Below are 16,163 nucleotides of genomic sequence, written 5' to 3'. Positions count from 1 at the left end.
AGTTGAGGGGCCCCTTCCATCTCCCACTACGGGGGCTGGGAGAAGAAGGCGAACGGCGATGGCGGCGGTCGGAGCGAATCCGCTGACTGAGGCAGAAGATGGAGCGCCACAGCGCGAAGCGATGCCGGACCAGGACAGCCAGCGGCGCCAGATCGAGAGTGGGCGAGAGCGTCCACTGCGGGCTGGCGAAAGCTGGTGAGACAGGGCTGCGAGCGGAGCCTCGGTTGAGGAGACGGTGGGAGTCCTGGTGACGGTGGGGGGCGCGACGCGCAGGTCCGCAGAAGATCTGCTGTTTGGGAAGGGGAGGGGCCTGTGGAACGAAGAATAGGAGGGGCGGGGAAGTGCCGGTGAGTGAATTGGGTGGTATGGAGGAAGAGGCGGGGCCTGTGTGGTGTTGACTGACATCTGAGAACTAGATGGGGTTGGTTGTGGAGAGACAGAGGGCAGGGCCTGAGAAGAAACGGCCGTGGGGGTGGGCCCGGGCCTGCGTGGTGGCACTAGGAGCCTGGGAAGGAGGCGGTCTCCGCGACGGAGGCTGGGTTTTGTGGCGTCAGAGGGCGGTAGCGATTGCTCCGCGACGCCAGAGGAGGAGACCGGGCGGTGACGTCAGGTAGCATAGCGAAATCCGAGCCCAACGGTTCTGGGCGGGAGTCAGGAGCCCGCGCCTGGGAACGAGGCTCCTGACGTAGGCCGAGGGGCGTGCCCTGAGGCCAAGGAAAGACTGCCCGAGAGGGGAGGTGGTGCTGGTGAAGCAGAAAATGGCGCCTGCGAGTGAGCAAAGTTAGTGACGCGGCGAGGTTTTTGCCTGTGGCAGAGGCCTTCTTCCCAGGACGGGAGAAAGTGCAGGTGATTGGCACGGGAGGGATTTTCGATGTTGCATTTGTTTTCTGTTTTAGTAGTTTTGTTTTTGTCATCAGGGGAAAAAAGCTATTTTAAAGAAAAGTGTCAATGAGTATCTTCATAAATAGGCTTGTTTTACTGATTTCATTGCTAATCAGTGTTTGCGATATACTGTTTCTGGGTTCGTTTTCTTTCTTGCCGAGTTGCATCTCGTTTTTAAAATGGTGAAAAATACGTAATCCCTAAGCAGACTATATGAAACGTTTATTCTATAAAAATAAACTGCCTGTGCTATTCAAAAATTTCATGGTTGTAAAAGACAAAAGATGAACTATTCCAGATTGAAGGCATTAAGGGGGGGTTAACGAGTCATAACTAAACGCAACGTGTGATTCTGGATTGGATCCCGAAGCAGAAGAAAAAAATTTAAAAATTAAATTAATTTTCTCTTTTACTGTAAAAGATGTTAATGGGAAAATGGGTGAAATTTGACTAGGTCTGTATGTTAGATATTAATACTGCTAATTTAATAATTGTGTTGTGGTTATGATGTGAAAGTATTTTAGTAGTGCATGCTGAAATATTTAGCGGTCTCATCGTGTAAAGCAACTTACTCTCAAATAGTTGAAAAATAGGATATATAAAAATGTACTTAAAGAAACAATGATCGAGCAAATGGGTAAAATGTTAAATTTGGGGTATCTGGATGAAGAGGGTACTGGAAGTCTTTTTGTTATTTTTGCAATTATTCTGGGTATTTCGAAGTAAAAAATTTGAAGAACAATAAAACAAAAATTTGTGTATTCAACACGCAGATTAAGATTCAGACTGTTACCTTAAATACTTCTGTGCTCCTCCCAGATGAAAATCCCTCTCCCTTCACCCGGGAAACTGTTATCCTGAATTTTTAATTTAATGTTTTTTCACCACTGTATGCATTCATAAATAGTATTTGTGGTCTAAGCTTTCATTTTGTGGAGGATATATATGAAATCATATTGGATGCAAACCGCGTGCCTCGTATCAGGTGGTACATGGTATCCACATGACGTCATTGGTGACGCTGTCCTTGATCACTTGGTGAAGGTGGTATCTGCATGGTTTCTCCACTGTGAAGGTACTGTTTTCCTCTTTCCGTACACAGTAATTCTTTTAAAAACATAATTTTTGTCCATCCATTTCTCAGAACGTTTTAACAGCTTCCCATCTCATGCAGTGTAAATGCTAAAATTCTTAAAATGACTTACAAGGCTTTATGGTTGGAGACTGGTCCCGCGCTCTGATTTCTTAGCTCTCTCCTGAGTACCCTCCCCCTCACTCTCTCCATCCCGCCATATTGGTCTCTTGCCGTTCGTCTGAAGTCTCGAGTAGGCTCTGAGGTTCAGGCGGGCACTCACCTTTACAGGGAGGTTTGCAAGTCTTACAGAGTTCTTTAATCACGGTACTGGTAAAAATATGTATTTCTGTTACTGGAGAAACAAAGTTGAGATTCCCTAAATCGGGAATTCAAAACCGAGCCTTTTTTTTTTTTTTTTTTTTTAACCGTTACGCTATAGCTTTTTAGCAAGGAAAAATCTCGTTCCATCCTGAGAATAAACAACAATAACTAGAATGTCTTTATAGCCCTTTGGAGGTGGTGTTCAGGGTTTCCTTTTAGGGGTGATGAAAATGATTTGGAACTACATAGAGCTTGTGGTTGGACAACATTGTGAATGTACGAAATGCCACTGTATTGTTCGCTTTTAAAATGGTTAATTATGTGAATTTAAAAAGTATGTTCTGTCAAAAAAATTACTCCACCAATGCTGGTTCAGTATTGAAGCCAGTTTATCTCTGCTATTGCGGATAATATCATGAAGTGTTTTTTCTTAACTCCGTTTTTTTTATCCTTACCTCTTTAAGTAAGAGCAAAGCATCTCAAGATTCTTTAATTTGCTGTCCATTTTCCAGGGGTTTGCTGTAGTGGTCAGGAAATTTGTGTTTATAAATCATTAATATTTGTACTTTCTATCTTTTGTCAGCTAGCACATGTGAGCAAGAGCAATTAATTTGGCCATCTGAACTGATTTAATTTCTAAAGAAAAGCTTATATTTTAACAGTAAATTCAAATCTATAATAGTATAGCTTCCTTGGCAAATTTTAGTTTTTTCTTTTTGAGGATGAACCATCTACAAGGGTGATTAAATCAAGAGTTCTTTAGAAGGCATGTTCAGGGTGTGGGTAGTTTCCTAACAGGTAAGCAAGCATGCAGTTCTTTGTTCAGGTAAAGGAAGGAGGGTGGTTGGATTCGGTGTTACAGAATAGTGATATGTGAAGGGAAAACAGCAGCATGTTCATTGAAGATAAGGACTAACCTAGAAATGTTGAGATTATTCTGTCAATGGAGAAAGCTGCACAGCATAGGGGAACCATTAATTTAATGAAGACCCTAGAACTAAATCAACTGAAATTTTCGTGTTTGGTTGGCGATTGCTGCCATAGCTCTTACACAAGGTAGGATAAGCCTTGGCGACTGGATCTAATTCTTGTATAATTAAATCAGTACCCCGGTGCTTGTTCAGATTTTCATGAACCAAAAGGGAAAGGGGGTTTGTGAATCTAGAATCCTGGAGTGGGGAATCTTTTGCTAGACAGTCACTGTACCAGCCTTTGAGTATTCTTTTTAGCTTGAAAAGTATGCAGTTATTGAAAAACTTACGTTAGCATATTTAATTATACATAAAGATTTAATTGTAGCATATTTAATTAGCATATTTAATTATACTTTAATTACATGAAAAGATAAACTTTTCGTGTTGTCATTTTTTTAAATATTAAGTTTGGAAAAGAAGAGCTTTTATTAAAAATTTAATAAAAATTTGGAGAATTTTAAATAAATCTAATTATGCCTGTTGTCATTCCTTTTATAGAGTGAAAGAGCAAATCTTTGTTATCTCCCAGAGATAGTTGAGGCATAAAAGACCATTTTTAACAGTGTTGTTATTCTCAATTTGGAGCCTCAATTTTGGAAAGGACAAATCAAGAATAGTTAGAAAAGACAAGATATAAGTTGAAGTAAAGACAAAAAAATATTGTAGTGAACTTTGTAAAAACACGATGATAAACAGCAAAGATTATTAAGAGCTTAACTTATTTTTAAAACAAGGAATCTCTTTTAAAAACGAGTTAAGGTATGTTTTAAAATGAGTTGAGGGAATGTCAGAAAGCACCAAGAGTTAACAATAATTTGGTAACAAAAAAGGAACTTCTAATCTGGGCATAAATTAATGTGATCATTTTACAGAAAAACGCCTAAATTCTAATTTTCCTCTGGTACATTCATGTAATAATTTACAGTAAAGGACTTATTTATATGCCTTTATATATGTATTTAGGCTTATGCAAGTATATAAATAATAAATTCAGAACAGTGGAATATTACATTTGCCATCTGAACAAGTAAATCATGTCTCTTAATTTATATCCATATTTCTATTTCTCTGTAATTATTGTACCTAGTATAATTAATGAATTATGTAAATTATTGTCTTAACCAAAATAACCAATTTTATTTTCTCTAGATACAAGAGAGAACTGGAGGACAAGGAATATTGTTTAGTAATTTACTTCCATAAACACATATTTCATAGCATTTTAACAAATTTGAGGAAGCACAAGTAAACATAAGTGACTTCAGCAAGATCAGTTGTATTTCTACATACTAGCAATAAGAAATTAGAAAATTAAATTTTAAAGGAGACCATTTATGGTAGCATCCCCCAAAAATCTAATACCTGGAAGTAAATATAACAACACAGGTGCTTTTCACTCAATAATAACTCTGTATGACTGCCACCTGGGCTGACAGATTATGAAACATCCCAATTTCAGAGATGTTAAAAAATTTTTAAGTGTCTCTGAATTAAAGAAACATGTTAGTAATTTATGTAAAACTTCAGTCTTCTATGAAGCCTTTAGAAATTCAGGTTGTAGCCTTTTAATGTTAATTTTCCTTAAAAATCTGCTTTTTTAAAAGTTACTCAGCTTTTGGGTTGAAAGTCCCATTAACAATAAATTAGCTTAACTGAATAAATTAACCTCAGAGACTGTCAGTGGAGGCAATGAAAACTACTAAGGGGAAGGGATAAAGGGTCAGTGATGGGGCCTTCTAGATGAGTGATGGGAGGTTTGTGGCAGGAGCTGTCTGGGTAGGGAGAGAGTGTCTTTGGCATGAGTGAAGTGCAGGGTCTGTGGGGATGGGGGAGAAAAACAACCCACAGAAATAGTTCAAGCAACAACTACTTGTGACTATCCCAGGGCTTTTCTATTCCTCCATTCCCCCACCTCTCTAATCCTTTTATAAACTATAAACAAAGGAAAGTAGCCATTTTACAGAATCCCTTTTATAGGGTTAAATTGCTGGAAAACTTACCAATACAATAAATATTACATATTTTTCATCAGTTTTGTAGTTTTTTAAAAAGTGTTTATTTGAGGCTGTTAAATATTTAGGACAGCCTTTTGTGTGTCAAAAAATACCATTGCTGAGCAGGTTTGGGAGAGGACAGGGATTGTGTGTCTGTGTGTACATGAGCTTTTATGTTGAAGCCCTGTGATTGAACAGTAACCATTAACATTTATTTCACACTTAGTATATGTCAGATATTTTTCAGACTTGATAAATTCTCAGGACATTTTACAAAGGCAGATTTCATCAGACCTAACTGTTTACCCTAGCAGTGCATATAAAAGTTTCTACTTTAAAAGAGAGCTGATGGAGCTACATACTTAAAAATGGTTCAGATAATAAATTTTATGTTATATGTTTTTTACCACAATGTTTTAGAAAAGTGAACTAATCACCATAAGCTCAGAAATTTATTATAAAGCCAAAATAGGTCCTAAATACGAAAATGATGAAAAACGGTGATATGCAGTCTTTGAAGGAAAGCCTTACGGTTCTTTTAGCATTTGAAATTGTTTTAAGTTTCTGAGAAGCTTTTCAGAATTTACTAATCCATTTCTTAGCTGAAGATTTTTGCCTCCATTTATGTTTTGTTACAAACACTGCACACTTAACAACGGGCTAAAGCCTAATAACATTAGCTGCAAATAACATATTTTGAGCCTAACTTAACTGTGTTAAACCACAAACTAATACAAGTGAATTATTATTTATTCTCTAATAAAACCTCGTGTTTCCTAGCACCATGGGTATGGGTTTTTGGTTTGTTTGTTTTTTCCTTTATTGAGCACATCTTCTGCTATTAATCAAATCTCTTCTAGTATCCTAAGAAGTTAGGTAATCTCTCCCTGGCTGGGCAGCTCAGTTGGTTAGAGCGTCGTCCCAATACGCCAAGGTTTCCAGTTCCATCCCCAGTCAGGGCACATACAAGAATCAATCAATGAATGCATAATTAAGTGAAGCAACACATCGATGTTTCTCTGTCTCCCACCCTCCCTCCTTCTCCCTCTCCCTCTCCCTTTCTCTCTCTAAAATCAGTAAATTAAAAAAAAAAAAATTAAGTTAGGTCATCTATCCAAATCTGAGTTTCACTGAATGTTTTGCTTCTAATTTTTATATGATGCTGAAACTCTTTTTTGTTTTGAATTCTGGGAGGAAGTTCTTTTTCTTAATTGAAATATAAATTGACATATAACATTGTGTTAGTTTTAGTGACATATGAAACTTGTCTTGATTTATAATGTGTTGATACTTCTAATCTAATAACCTTGGGAAGTGGTAAAACTAACCCCCAGATAACCATGTGACACCCCTTGTTACGTCTCTGGTCCAGGTTCCTTGTGGAGCAGCACTGGTACAAACAGTGGGAAGTGTACGTGCAGGGAGGAAACCAGGACTCCAGCACCATCCCTGGCTGTATCAATAATGCTAAGCTCTTTGAAGGTATCAGGCCTGTTCCTCCCCACATCAGCCTAGCCCTGGAGTTCTTTTCCCTTCTGTCCCTACAAATGATCGTAGCCCCTTCTCTGTGTTAGGTCATTGGTGAGATGGCCAAATAACTCATTGCTTTCCTTCCCTGATTATTCCTCTTCCACCTCCCCCTGCTCCTCACAGACAGCGTAAACTGGCACCTCAAGAAGGGACTGGTGGAAGGTGAGGACTATGTGCTGCTCCCAGCAGCTGCTTGGAATTACCTGGTCAGCTGGTATGATCTAGAGCATGGCCAACCGCCCATTGAACGCAAGGTATAGTGAGTGTGGAAGGTGCTAGGAGGTAGATTCTGGGGTGGCAGGGTAGGAGGAAGGCCTTATAGGCCCAGGATGGGTACAGGCCCATGTGTGTGCATGTGTCTCCACATAAACTATATAGATACATCTGTGCCTGCACTCCTCCCCTTTCACAGGTCATTGTACAGGTATCTTGGTGTATCCCCTGTGTGTGTTCTCCTGTGCCTATGCTCCTCTCATCTCAGAGGTGGTTGTGCTGCATCTGTGTGTGTATGCTGTGTGGGTACACTTGTATGTGTGCTCTTCCACCCTGCCAGGTCGTGGATTTGCGTGGTATCTGTGAGGTCGAAGTGTACCCAGTAGAACTGCTGCTTGTCCAGCACAGTGATATGGACACACCTCACACTGCTCAATTCAGCCAAACAGATTCTATTGGTGAGTCTAAGGGTCATGAACGAGTTGGCGTTCCCAGCCACGGGTCAGCTCGGTGACCTAAGAATGCATGGGGTTCGACTGTGGCAGACTGAGAAAGCACTTGGCAGACTTTGAAGGACTGAGAAGACCTTGGTCAAGTTGGGCAGAGGCCCTGAGAGGTCCCGATGGTATGTGAGCTGCATTCTAGCTGCAGAGCTGGTATCGCGGGGGGATATTTGCTGGGTGTCTCAAGTCCTGAGTATAGTTCAGCCATTGGAGAGTTGATTGGGGACACAAGGTGTTGACCAAGTATGCAAGGTCTATGGGGATGAGGCAGAGTCTGAAGCCCAGGTGGGTCAATTATTCAGGGTCCCAGGACAACCTCTAATGTGTCCTTCACTCTCCATAGGTCTAGTTTTGCGTACCGCTCGAGAGCAGTTTGTGGTGAACCCCCAGGAAGAAACACGACTTTGGGTCAAGAACGCGGAGGGCTCTTTTGAGAGGTTGTGCAACACACGTGTCACAGTGCTTGACGCTGCTCTCAAGTCTGGGCAGGTAAGGGTGGGGAGGGCTTTTCTGGTCCCCAGCAGTGCTCAGACTGGGAGAGGTGAGGGCTAGGTGCCCATGGGCCCTCCACAAATGCCTTTTGTGTTTTTCTCTCTCTTCCTCCAACCAGTTGGTCATCATGGAGACTCGAAGCAAGGATGGCACTTGGCCCAGCAAACAGCCACGTGCTGCGTAAGCCCCTGGGGTATCTGGCCCAGAGCAGGGTCCCACAGTAGGCAGAACAATGGAGCCCATAAGCACACTTCACCCACATGTAGTAAGTAGGTCCTCAGCTGATAGTTTCTCATCCACCACAGGAGCAGCACGTCGAAGGAGGATGAGAACTTCCAGGGCCAGCCAGGCATCTGTGGTCTCACCAACCTGGGCAACACGTGCTTCATGAATTCGGCCCTGCAGGTGGGTCTACTAGGGCTGTGTCTGGCACAGCCACAGGGGTGAGCTTCAAGCAGTGGGATTAAGGACAGAGCTACAGGGTCTTCAGGACAAGGGTTCACAAGTCTGACTTCAAATGTTGCCATTCCTTCCTGAAACATCAATAGTTTCTCCTCTACTGGCTCCCTGCTTTCCCTTTTCTTCTCCCTCTTGTCACTACATTCCCCCTTCTCCTGAAATATTGCCATCTTCTCTCCCCTACTCCTGCACCTTTCCTTCCCCCATCCCCCTGTCCCTTCTTTCTTCCCCCTTCCTCCTCACTTTCTTTTCTTGGTTCATCTTGGTCACCTCTCTCTCCTCTCCTCTTCTCCACCTCATTCTCTTGGCTCTGCCCCCTGCAGTGCCTCAGCAATGTGCCACAGCTCACCGAGTACTTCCTCAAAAACCGCTACCTGGAGGAGCTCAACTTCTGCAACCCGCTGGGCATGAAGGGTGAGATCGCAGAGGCCTATGCGGACCTGGTGAAGCAAGCCTGGTCTGGCCACCACCGCTCCATCGTGCCCAATGTGTTCAAGGTGTGACTCAGCCTTGGGCTGCCCCTTCCCCCCACACACACACACTTCTCTTGACTCTCCTAACTAACCTCTTGCGCTGTTGGCCCTGTCTATCTACTCAGACCAAGGTTGGCCACTTTGCATCCCAGTTTCTGGGCTACCAGCAGCATGACTCGCAGGAGCTGCTGTCGTTCCTTCTGGATGGGCTGCATGAGGACCTCAATCGTGTAAAGAAGAAGGAATATGTGGAGCTGTGTGATGCTGCTGGGCGGCCTGACCATGTAGGTGCTCCTTAACTATCCCCATCCTGAGAGCCCCATTAAAGCTACTAGGGCCTCTCCCTCGGGGATTCTCTGGCTTCCTTGGGATATCCTCCACCCCAGCCCACCCCCGACCTCAACTTGAACCTCAGTCACAACCTTGATTCCAACACCACATCTGCCCCCACACCCAACCCAGAGTTAACCCCCACCCAGTCTGCTGCCCAAAGTAAACCCCAGTCCTGACAGTGAAGGCTCCAGACAGTCCTAGCCGTAAATCTATCTATGAACTTTACCAGTGACCCTAACCTTAACTTTCAACCCCATGCACATCCACCCCAAACCATGGTTCCCCCCTGCTCCGAGCAAGCCCCACCACCCACCATGATACTGTCAACAGGAGGTCGCTCAGGAGGCCTGGCAGAACCACAAACGGAGGAACGATTCTGTGATTGTGGACACTTTCCACGGACTCTTCAAGTCCACACTGGTGTGTCCTGATTGTGGCAATGTGTCTGTGACCTTTGACCCCTTCTGCTACCTCAGTGTCCCACTGCCTGTCAGCCACAAGAGGGTCATGGAGGTCTTCTTTGTCTCCATGGACCCCCGCCGCAAGCCAGAGCAGGTATGGAGGAATAGGGTCATGGAGACATAATGAGGGATGTGTAGCCAGAGCTCGTTTGATTACTCTGCCATGCCTCAAGGTTCCTGCACTAACTTCCTGCATGCCCTTCTGCTCCTTTGTGGACACTGTTTCTCCCTCAGCACCGACTCGTGGTCCCCAAGAAAGGCAAGATCTCAGATTTGTGTGTGGCCCTGGCCAAACACACTGGTGTCTCGCCTGAAAGGGTAAGGCTCTGCAGATGGGAGTTAGGGTGGGATTCAGGGACAGGGAGGCTGAAGGGCCTGTGGGGAGTGACCTTACAGACTGACTAGCCCCCTCTCGGTATCCTGTTCCCAGATGATGGTGGCCGATGTCTTCAGTCACCGCTTCTATAAGATCTTCCAACTGGAGGAGTCTCTGAGCACCATCCTGGATCGAGATGATATCTTCATGTGAGTGAGGGTACCAGGGATATTGGGGTTCCTCAGGATCATCTTTTGCTTAACCACTTTCCCTTGTCCAATTGATAGGGCACCTCCCCTGTGCAAGGCTTTAGCCATGTGCCTCAGTGGGGCGTGGGCTGGGGTGACAGACCCTAGTACAGGGCATCCTCTTCCTTGTTATGTGAGGTGGGCTCTGGTTTCTTTATTCAGTATTTACTGAGCACCTTCTGTGTACCAGACACTGACCTGCACTCCTTTCTCATATTGCAGTCCTCAAAAACACTTAAGATGCTTTCTGAACATGAGAACATTCAAAACATTAAAATCTTTGGGTAACTGAAATAGAAAGTACTTCACGAGTATGAAAGTTCTTTGTAAACCAAGCAGTGTTTTCCAAAAAGAAAATGGTTTTAAATCCCTTAGTGAGTAAAAGTTTTTGTTCACTACCCCAGCACTTTGATAACACCAAAGTACTTTATAAAACATCACATAAACAATGTGCCATTTAAATCATCTAACTGTCTGCAAAGCACAACACACTGGGTGACTCTTTAGACCCGTTTCAGGTTGTGAAGGGTGAGTGGATGGATCAACCTGATCAGAGTCCAAGAATCCCTCTTAGGTGTCCTGATCAGGAATGACCTGATGTCCACCCCTGCAGATATGAGGTATCAGGCAGGTCCTCTATCACTGAGAACACCAGGGAGGATGTGGTGATCCCTATCTACCTGCGGGAGCGCACCCCAGCCCGGGACTACAACAACTCCTACTATGGCCTGATGCTCTTCGGACACCCACTCCTGGTGTCGGTGCCCCGGGACCGGCTCTCCTGGGATGCCCTGTACCACATCCTGCTGTACCGCCTCTCGTGAGTCTGCCCTTCAGAGGACAGGGGTTGGGGTCTGAACTCAAACCTGGGTGTCTAGCTGCTTGGCTGCCACCTCCCTTTGATGGCCATAAGACAGCTCAGACTTCATACGGTCAGAGAGGATTGTGTAGGTTTTTTCTTTCTCTAAACCTCTGGCTTGGCCACTGCCTCTCCTAGGTGCTAGGGATACAGAGGTGAACAAAATGGACAAAATACAGACAACTTCATCTTGTACTTGTCTCCTCCTTGTACAGGCTTGCTTACTTGTGTTTTTACCGATAGATTTTCGTTGGGTTTACAATCCAGAGTCCTGAGACCAGCAGAATACTGCTTGCTGTCTGGCTTAACCCCTCCCTCATGTTCCACTTACAAATCCACTCCTCAGAGGCCTTCCCTGACTGAAACTTACAGCAGATCATGTGTCTGCATTATGGGCTTATCCCACATAAGATCCACACTCCTTAACTGTGGCACATCAGATCCTCCATTGTCGGGTCACATCTTCATGCGTTTCTGTGTCATCTTCTGAGACCTTCCAGGCTCCTCATTAACAACTGTTTGTGTGGGTGCTTATCGGTGGCGTCCCGTAGCAAGCAGAGTACAATCCTGGGCTCTGTCCTCCCTGCCCTGTGCCCCTCAAGAGTCTCCTTTGCTTTTTCCATAGACGCTATGTGACCAGACCCAGCTCAGATGATGAGGATGATGGTGATGAGAAAGGTGAGGAAGAAGGTAAGAGGATAGACAAGGGTTTGTGTACAAGCGGTTCCCTGGCTAGAGGGTCGGGGGGCGGGGTCGTCAGGGTAAGTCTGACACCCATAGGGTCCACCTGGATAGTCACTGCCACTCACCCACTAGGGTGCACACAGATCCATCTCTGACATCCTACCTTATCCCAGTAGACATGGAGGGTAAGAACAGCATCCCCAATTCTGGAAACGTGGCTGGGGGCAGCTCCCAAGACCCTGGACCGGAGCAAGCTGGGCCCAGCTCTGGAGTCGCTAGCGGGAGCCGGGCCTCCGCGGACAACTCTCCTGGACCATCTCACTGGCCCCAGAGAGCACGGCGCAAGCACCTGTTCACCCTGCAGACAGTGAACTCCAATGGGACCAGCGACCGCTCAAACTTTAACGAGGATACTCAAGGTGTCTCCTTTAGCTATGACCCAGTGTTGGGGAGGCAGGAGGGGGATTTCCTTGGCAGCAGGGCCCATGACCACCTCGCTCACCCCCAGCCCAGCCATACATTGCCATCGACTGGGACCCAGAGATGAAGAAGCGTTACTATGATGAGGTGGAGGCTGAGGTAAACAAGGTCCCAGGGGTTGGGGGGGCACTTGCAGCTTCATCCCTTCAACTCTTCACACATCCCTCCAAGTCCTCCAAGCTGTGACTGCAGAGTTCTCAAGGCCTCAGATTCCTGTCTTCAAAGTCCATGCTCTAAACCACTCTGCTGTATGTGTCTTCCACCCCTACTCCCTTTTATTTATCTGCCCACACCCGGCGGGCCACCACTTTCCCACCCTAGGGCTACGTCAAGCATGACTGCGTTGGATATGTGCTGAAGAAGGCTCCTGTGCGGCTGCAGGAGTGCATTGAGCTCTTCACCACTGTGGAGACCCTGGAGAAGGAAAACCCCTGGTGAGGGACCAGGGCCTCTGGGGCTCTAGCTGGGTGGGACCATCTGCCCAGGTCCCTATTATCTCTAAATATACCTCCTTCTCCCCTCCCCCTCACTCAAACCCTCCTATCACTCTGGCCACCAACACTCCAATCACATTCCCACCTCAAAGCCTTTGCCAGGGCTGTTCTTTCTCCCAGGAATGCTCATCCTCTGGTTCTGGACTGGACTCCTTCATTTTGTTCAGTTTTCCTATCAAATGTCACCTTATCAGAGAGATTCTCTTACTACCCCATCACCTCCATATATTACCTCCCAGAGCTCTTCCTGGCTGAGCATTACTCTTTCTGGCTGGGTAATACCACTTGATGTCACATCCTAGATCCCCTTTTGCATCATTGTTTGTCTTATCTGTTAGATTAAACCCCCTGAGACTGAAGACTTTAAGCTCATTGTGTGTCTCTTCTCACTGATTATAATAGTGTGCGGTGTGCAGTAGGTGCTCAGTACATCCTTGCAGAATAAACAGAACATAGAGAGCCAAAAAGATCAAGCCAGTCTCAAAAATAAGAGCATCTCTGTGGAGCAGAAAGGGAACAGGAGTACCATGGTACCTTGATTTTCGAGTGTCTCCGTTGACGAACATTTCGGTTCACAAACACCGTAAACCTGGAAGTAAATGTTTCAGTTTTTGAACATGCCTTGGAAGTTGAACATGCCACACGGCTTCCGCTGAGTGCAAGATCCTGAGGCCTAGCTGTCAGCTGTTGATCCCTCGGTTTTCAAACGTTTCAGAACTCAGTCTTCCAGAACGGATTACATTCGAAAACCATGGTACCACTGTACAAAGCGGTGCCAGAAGATTGAGCGGTACAGTCAGTGAATGCCTGATGAGTGAGTGAAATAGAAAACGAGGGCCGGAGGCAGGCTCTGAAATTAAACTTGTTCTGCTTCATGGACCAGAAACCAAACAAAAATACATGCTAGCACAAAAGCATATACAGAGAAGGCAGTTCGTGAGCCCTTGATGAATGGCATGTGAAAAACAAACTAGAGTAACAAGCAGGCTAGAAATAAGAGCAGCATCTCTGGACTGGACAGGGCCCACAAAGGCCAAAGCATGCCCAGAAAGTGTCTGCGTACTGACTCGAGTTCTGTCTCTAGGTACTGCCCCTCCTGCAAGCAGCACCAGCTGGCCACCAAGAAGCTGGACCTGTGGACACTGCCTGAGACGCTCATTATCCACCTGAAGCGCTTTTCCTACACCAAGTTCTCCCGAGAGAAGCTGGATACCCTTGTGGAGTTTCCTATTCGGTCTGGGGCCCAGGGAGGCTGGCTGGGGGGAAGGCAGGGAGTGGGAAGGGGGTATGCTGGTATTAACCTTCCCTTCACCCACAGGGACCTAGACTTCTCCGAGTTTGTCATCAAGCCGCAGGACGAGTCAGCTCCAGAGCTGTACAAATACGATCTCATTGCAGTGTCCAACCATTATGGGGGCCTGCGTGATGGACACTGTATGTGGCAGGGGCATGCCCTGGGTGAGGGGCGGAGGTGGTCAGGATATCCCCAGGGGGCAACTAGATGTGTGAGCCAGTAGCGAGGTCATCAAGGGTGGGAGGAGTGAGAGAATGAACCTGGACACCTCTTAGGGGCCAGAGGGTGGGTGAGGACAGTTCCCCCTCTCTTCCAGACACAACATTTGCCTGCAACAAGGACAGTGGGCAGTGGCACTACTTTGATGACAACAGCGTCTCACCTGTGACTGAGAATCAGATTGAGGTGTGACTTCTGTCCTCCATTCTCCTGACCCTCCCCCACCCCGATCCACACTGACTCCTGTTCTCTCCCTGCAGTCCAAGGCAGCCTATGTCCTCTTCTATCAACGCCAGGATGTGGCACGTCGCCTACAAACCAAGCCCCAGCCTGGCTTATCTGACCCCCCAGCAACTCCTGCCTGTGATCCCCTACCCAAATCTGAGTTCATGGATATCAACTGAACAGCCTTGGCCCTGCCACAGGAAAGGAAGCTATCTCTGCTCTCTTCCTTCCCCTCTCCACTCCTGTCCCCTTACCCATGTTAGGTGTCCCGTGCCAGGCATCACAGGCTTAGTTGTGGCTACTGTTCTCTTGTGCCGCCATATTGCTCTTTCCTTGGGAAGAAGAGGTTGTGTCTCCTCCTGCAGTGTGTCCCTGCCTGTGTTTGCCTCTTAGAGCATTAACCTTCCCTTCTATCCTGTATTTATGGTTGTTCCCTTTCCTGTGTCTTCAACCTGGGGTGTATTGATAGGGTGGTGGTGGGGTACACCTCAACACAGAGTGTATTTTCTTATTGAGACCCTGTACCTTCCACTGTGTATATATAAAGTGCCAGTGCCAGTGTGTTCCTTGGCAATATGGCGTTTGTTTTTTCCTTCACATACTTACTAAGCATCAGTTGTATGCCTGTGTGGTTATATGTGCTTATTGAATGCTAGGTGTGTGGTGGATGCTGCTCTGAGTACTTATTGAGTGCCAGCTGTGTGCCAGGTGCCATTCGAAGTGCTTTTGAGGCACCATCTGCACGCCAGACATGATTCCCAGCACCAAGTGCATGCTGTGTTTTCCAGAGCATTTTACACATATTGACATGATCCTCACCACAATCTCACACCAGAGTTGTCATTTCCAGTTTCAGGTGGGGAAACTGAGGTACAGAGGCCAAGCAATTGCTGAAGTCCTATCGGGAGGTCAGCACACCTCATCAGTTACACTGGTGGTGGTCTCTGCAAGGGCTGTTTGACCTCTGGGCCCGGGCTTGGAAATCTTTCTGTGGACATGACCTGCACTACAACTGATGAGGAAAGGTGCACCTGGAACAAACAGACATCCACGTGGGCAAATGCGTGGTTTCTGGGCATAAAGAGACTATCCAGACCACTTCACAGGTCCCCAGTAGTGTCCTGTGAGAACTGCAGAGGTGGTACACCTGGCCCAAACCAGCCAACCTGACAGGATAAAAGTTCTGTGCCTGTGTTGCCCCTGTACTTAGTCCCTATATCACTGTGACCCCAGCTTCCCCACCAGGCAGAATCCCTCCAGCCTCATCCCTGAAAAGAGTTGGAGAGTCTTATCACAGAATGGTTTGCACATAGTGTGAGCATAAGATCCCATTTAAGCACTGAAATTTCCTACCTGACCCCTCCTGTAGGTGCCAACTATCAGAAACAGCTTCTGTGGGCACAGCTGTGGGATGGAGTGGAGTGGACAAATGTATGGTGTCTGGACATAAGCCACTAATCTGTCACACTGAGAAAGGGAATTGTGCTCAGTGGTGGTTGAGGGACCATTTCCACAGTCAGGGCCTCAACATTCCCCCCAGCCTGCTGCTGCATTAGACCTGACAAGACCTACTCTGAGGGTCACTCAGTCTAGCATTACCATTCACCAAGCTCCCAGTTGACAAGAGTCAGTGT

At 46.2% G+C, this 16,163-nt stretch overlaps 1 protein-coding gene across 15 annotated transcripts; it reads left to right on the top strand.

The window, feature by feature from the left end:
• Window positions 1-58: 58 nt before the first annotated feature.
• On the top strand, window positions 59-15,095 carry USP11 (ubiquitin specific peptidase 11; the record flags this gene model as incomplete). 15 transcript variants are annotated; one of them, XM_081126225.1, is made up of 21 exons in its annotated part: window positions 59-195; window positions 6,619-6,728; window positions 6,900-7,030; window positions 7,330-7,447; window positions 7,836-7,981; window positions 8,103-8,164; window positions 8,290-8,389; window positions 8,767-8,940; window positions 9,042-9,200; window positions 9,580-9,804; window positions 9,945-10,028; window positions 10,141-10,235; window positions 10,888-11,094; window positions 11,759-11,811; window positions 11,994-12,236; window positions 12,326-12,396; window positions 12,619-12,731; window positions 13,876-14,025; window positions 14,110-14,225; window positions 14,402-14,490; window positions 14,565-15,095. In XM_081126225.1, 21 exons carry the CDS (start codon window positions 59-61, stop codon window positions 14,706-14,708), a joined length of 2,727 nt encoding a protein of 908 aa, XP_080982351.1. In that variant the 3' UTR covers window positions 14,709-15,095. The 15 variants fall into 15 exon arrangements, with proteins under 15 accessions (XP_080982351.1, XP_080982350.1, XP_080982349.1 ...); XM_081126224.1 differs by having other exon boundaries at window positions 11,991-12,236; XM_081126223.1 differs by having other exon boundaries at window positions 11,759-11,823.
• Between the last annotated feature and the right edge of the window lie 1,068 nt (window positions 15,096-16,163).

The sequence above is a fragment of the Miniopterus schreibersii genome (assembly GCF_964146895.1).
Source record: "Miniopterus schreibersii genome assembly, chromosome: X".
Classification (NCBI taxonomy): domain Eukaryota; kingdom Metazoa; phylum Chordata; class Mammalia; order Chiroptera; family Miniopteridae; genus Miniopterus; species Miniopterus schreibersii.
Note: the sequence above shows the minus strand (reverse complement) of the source record. Positions and strands in the feature narration are given on the sequence as shown.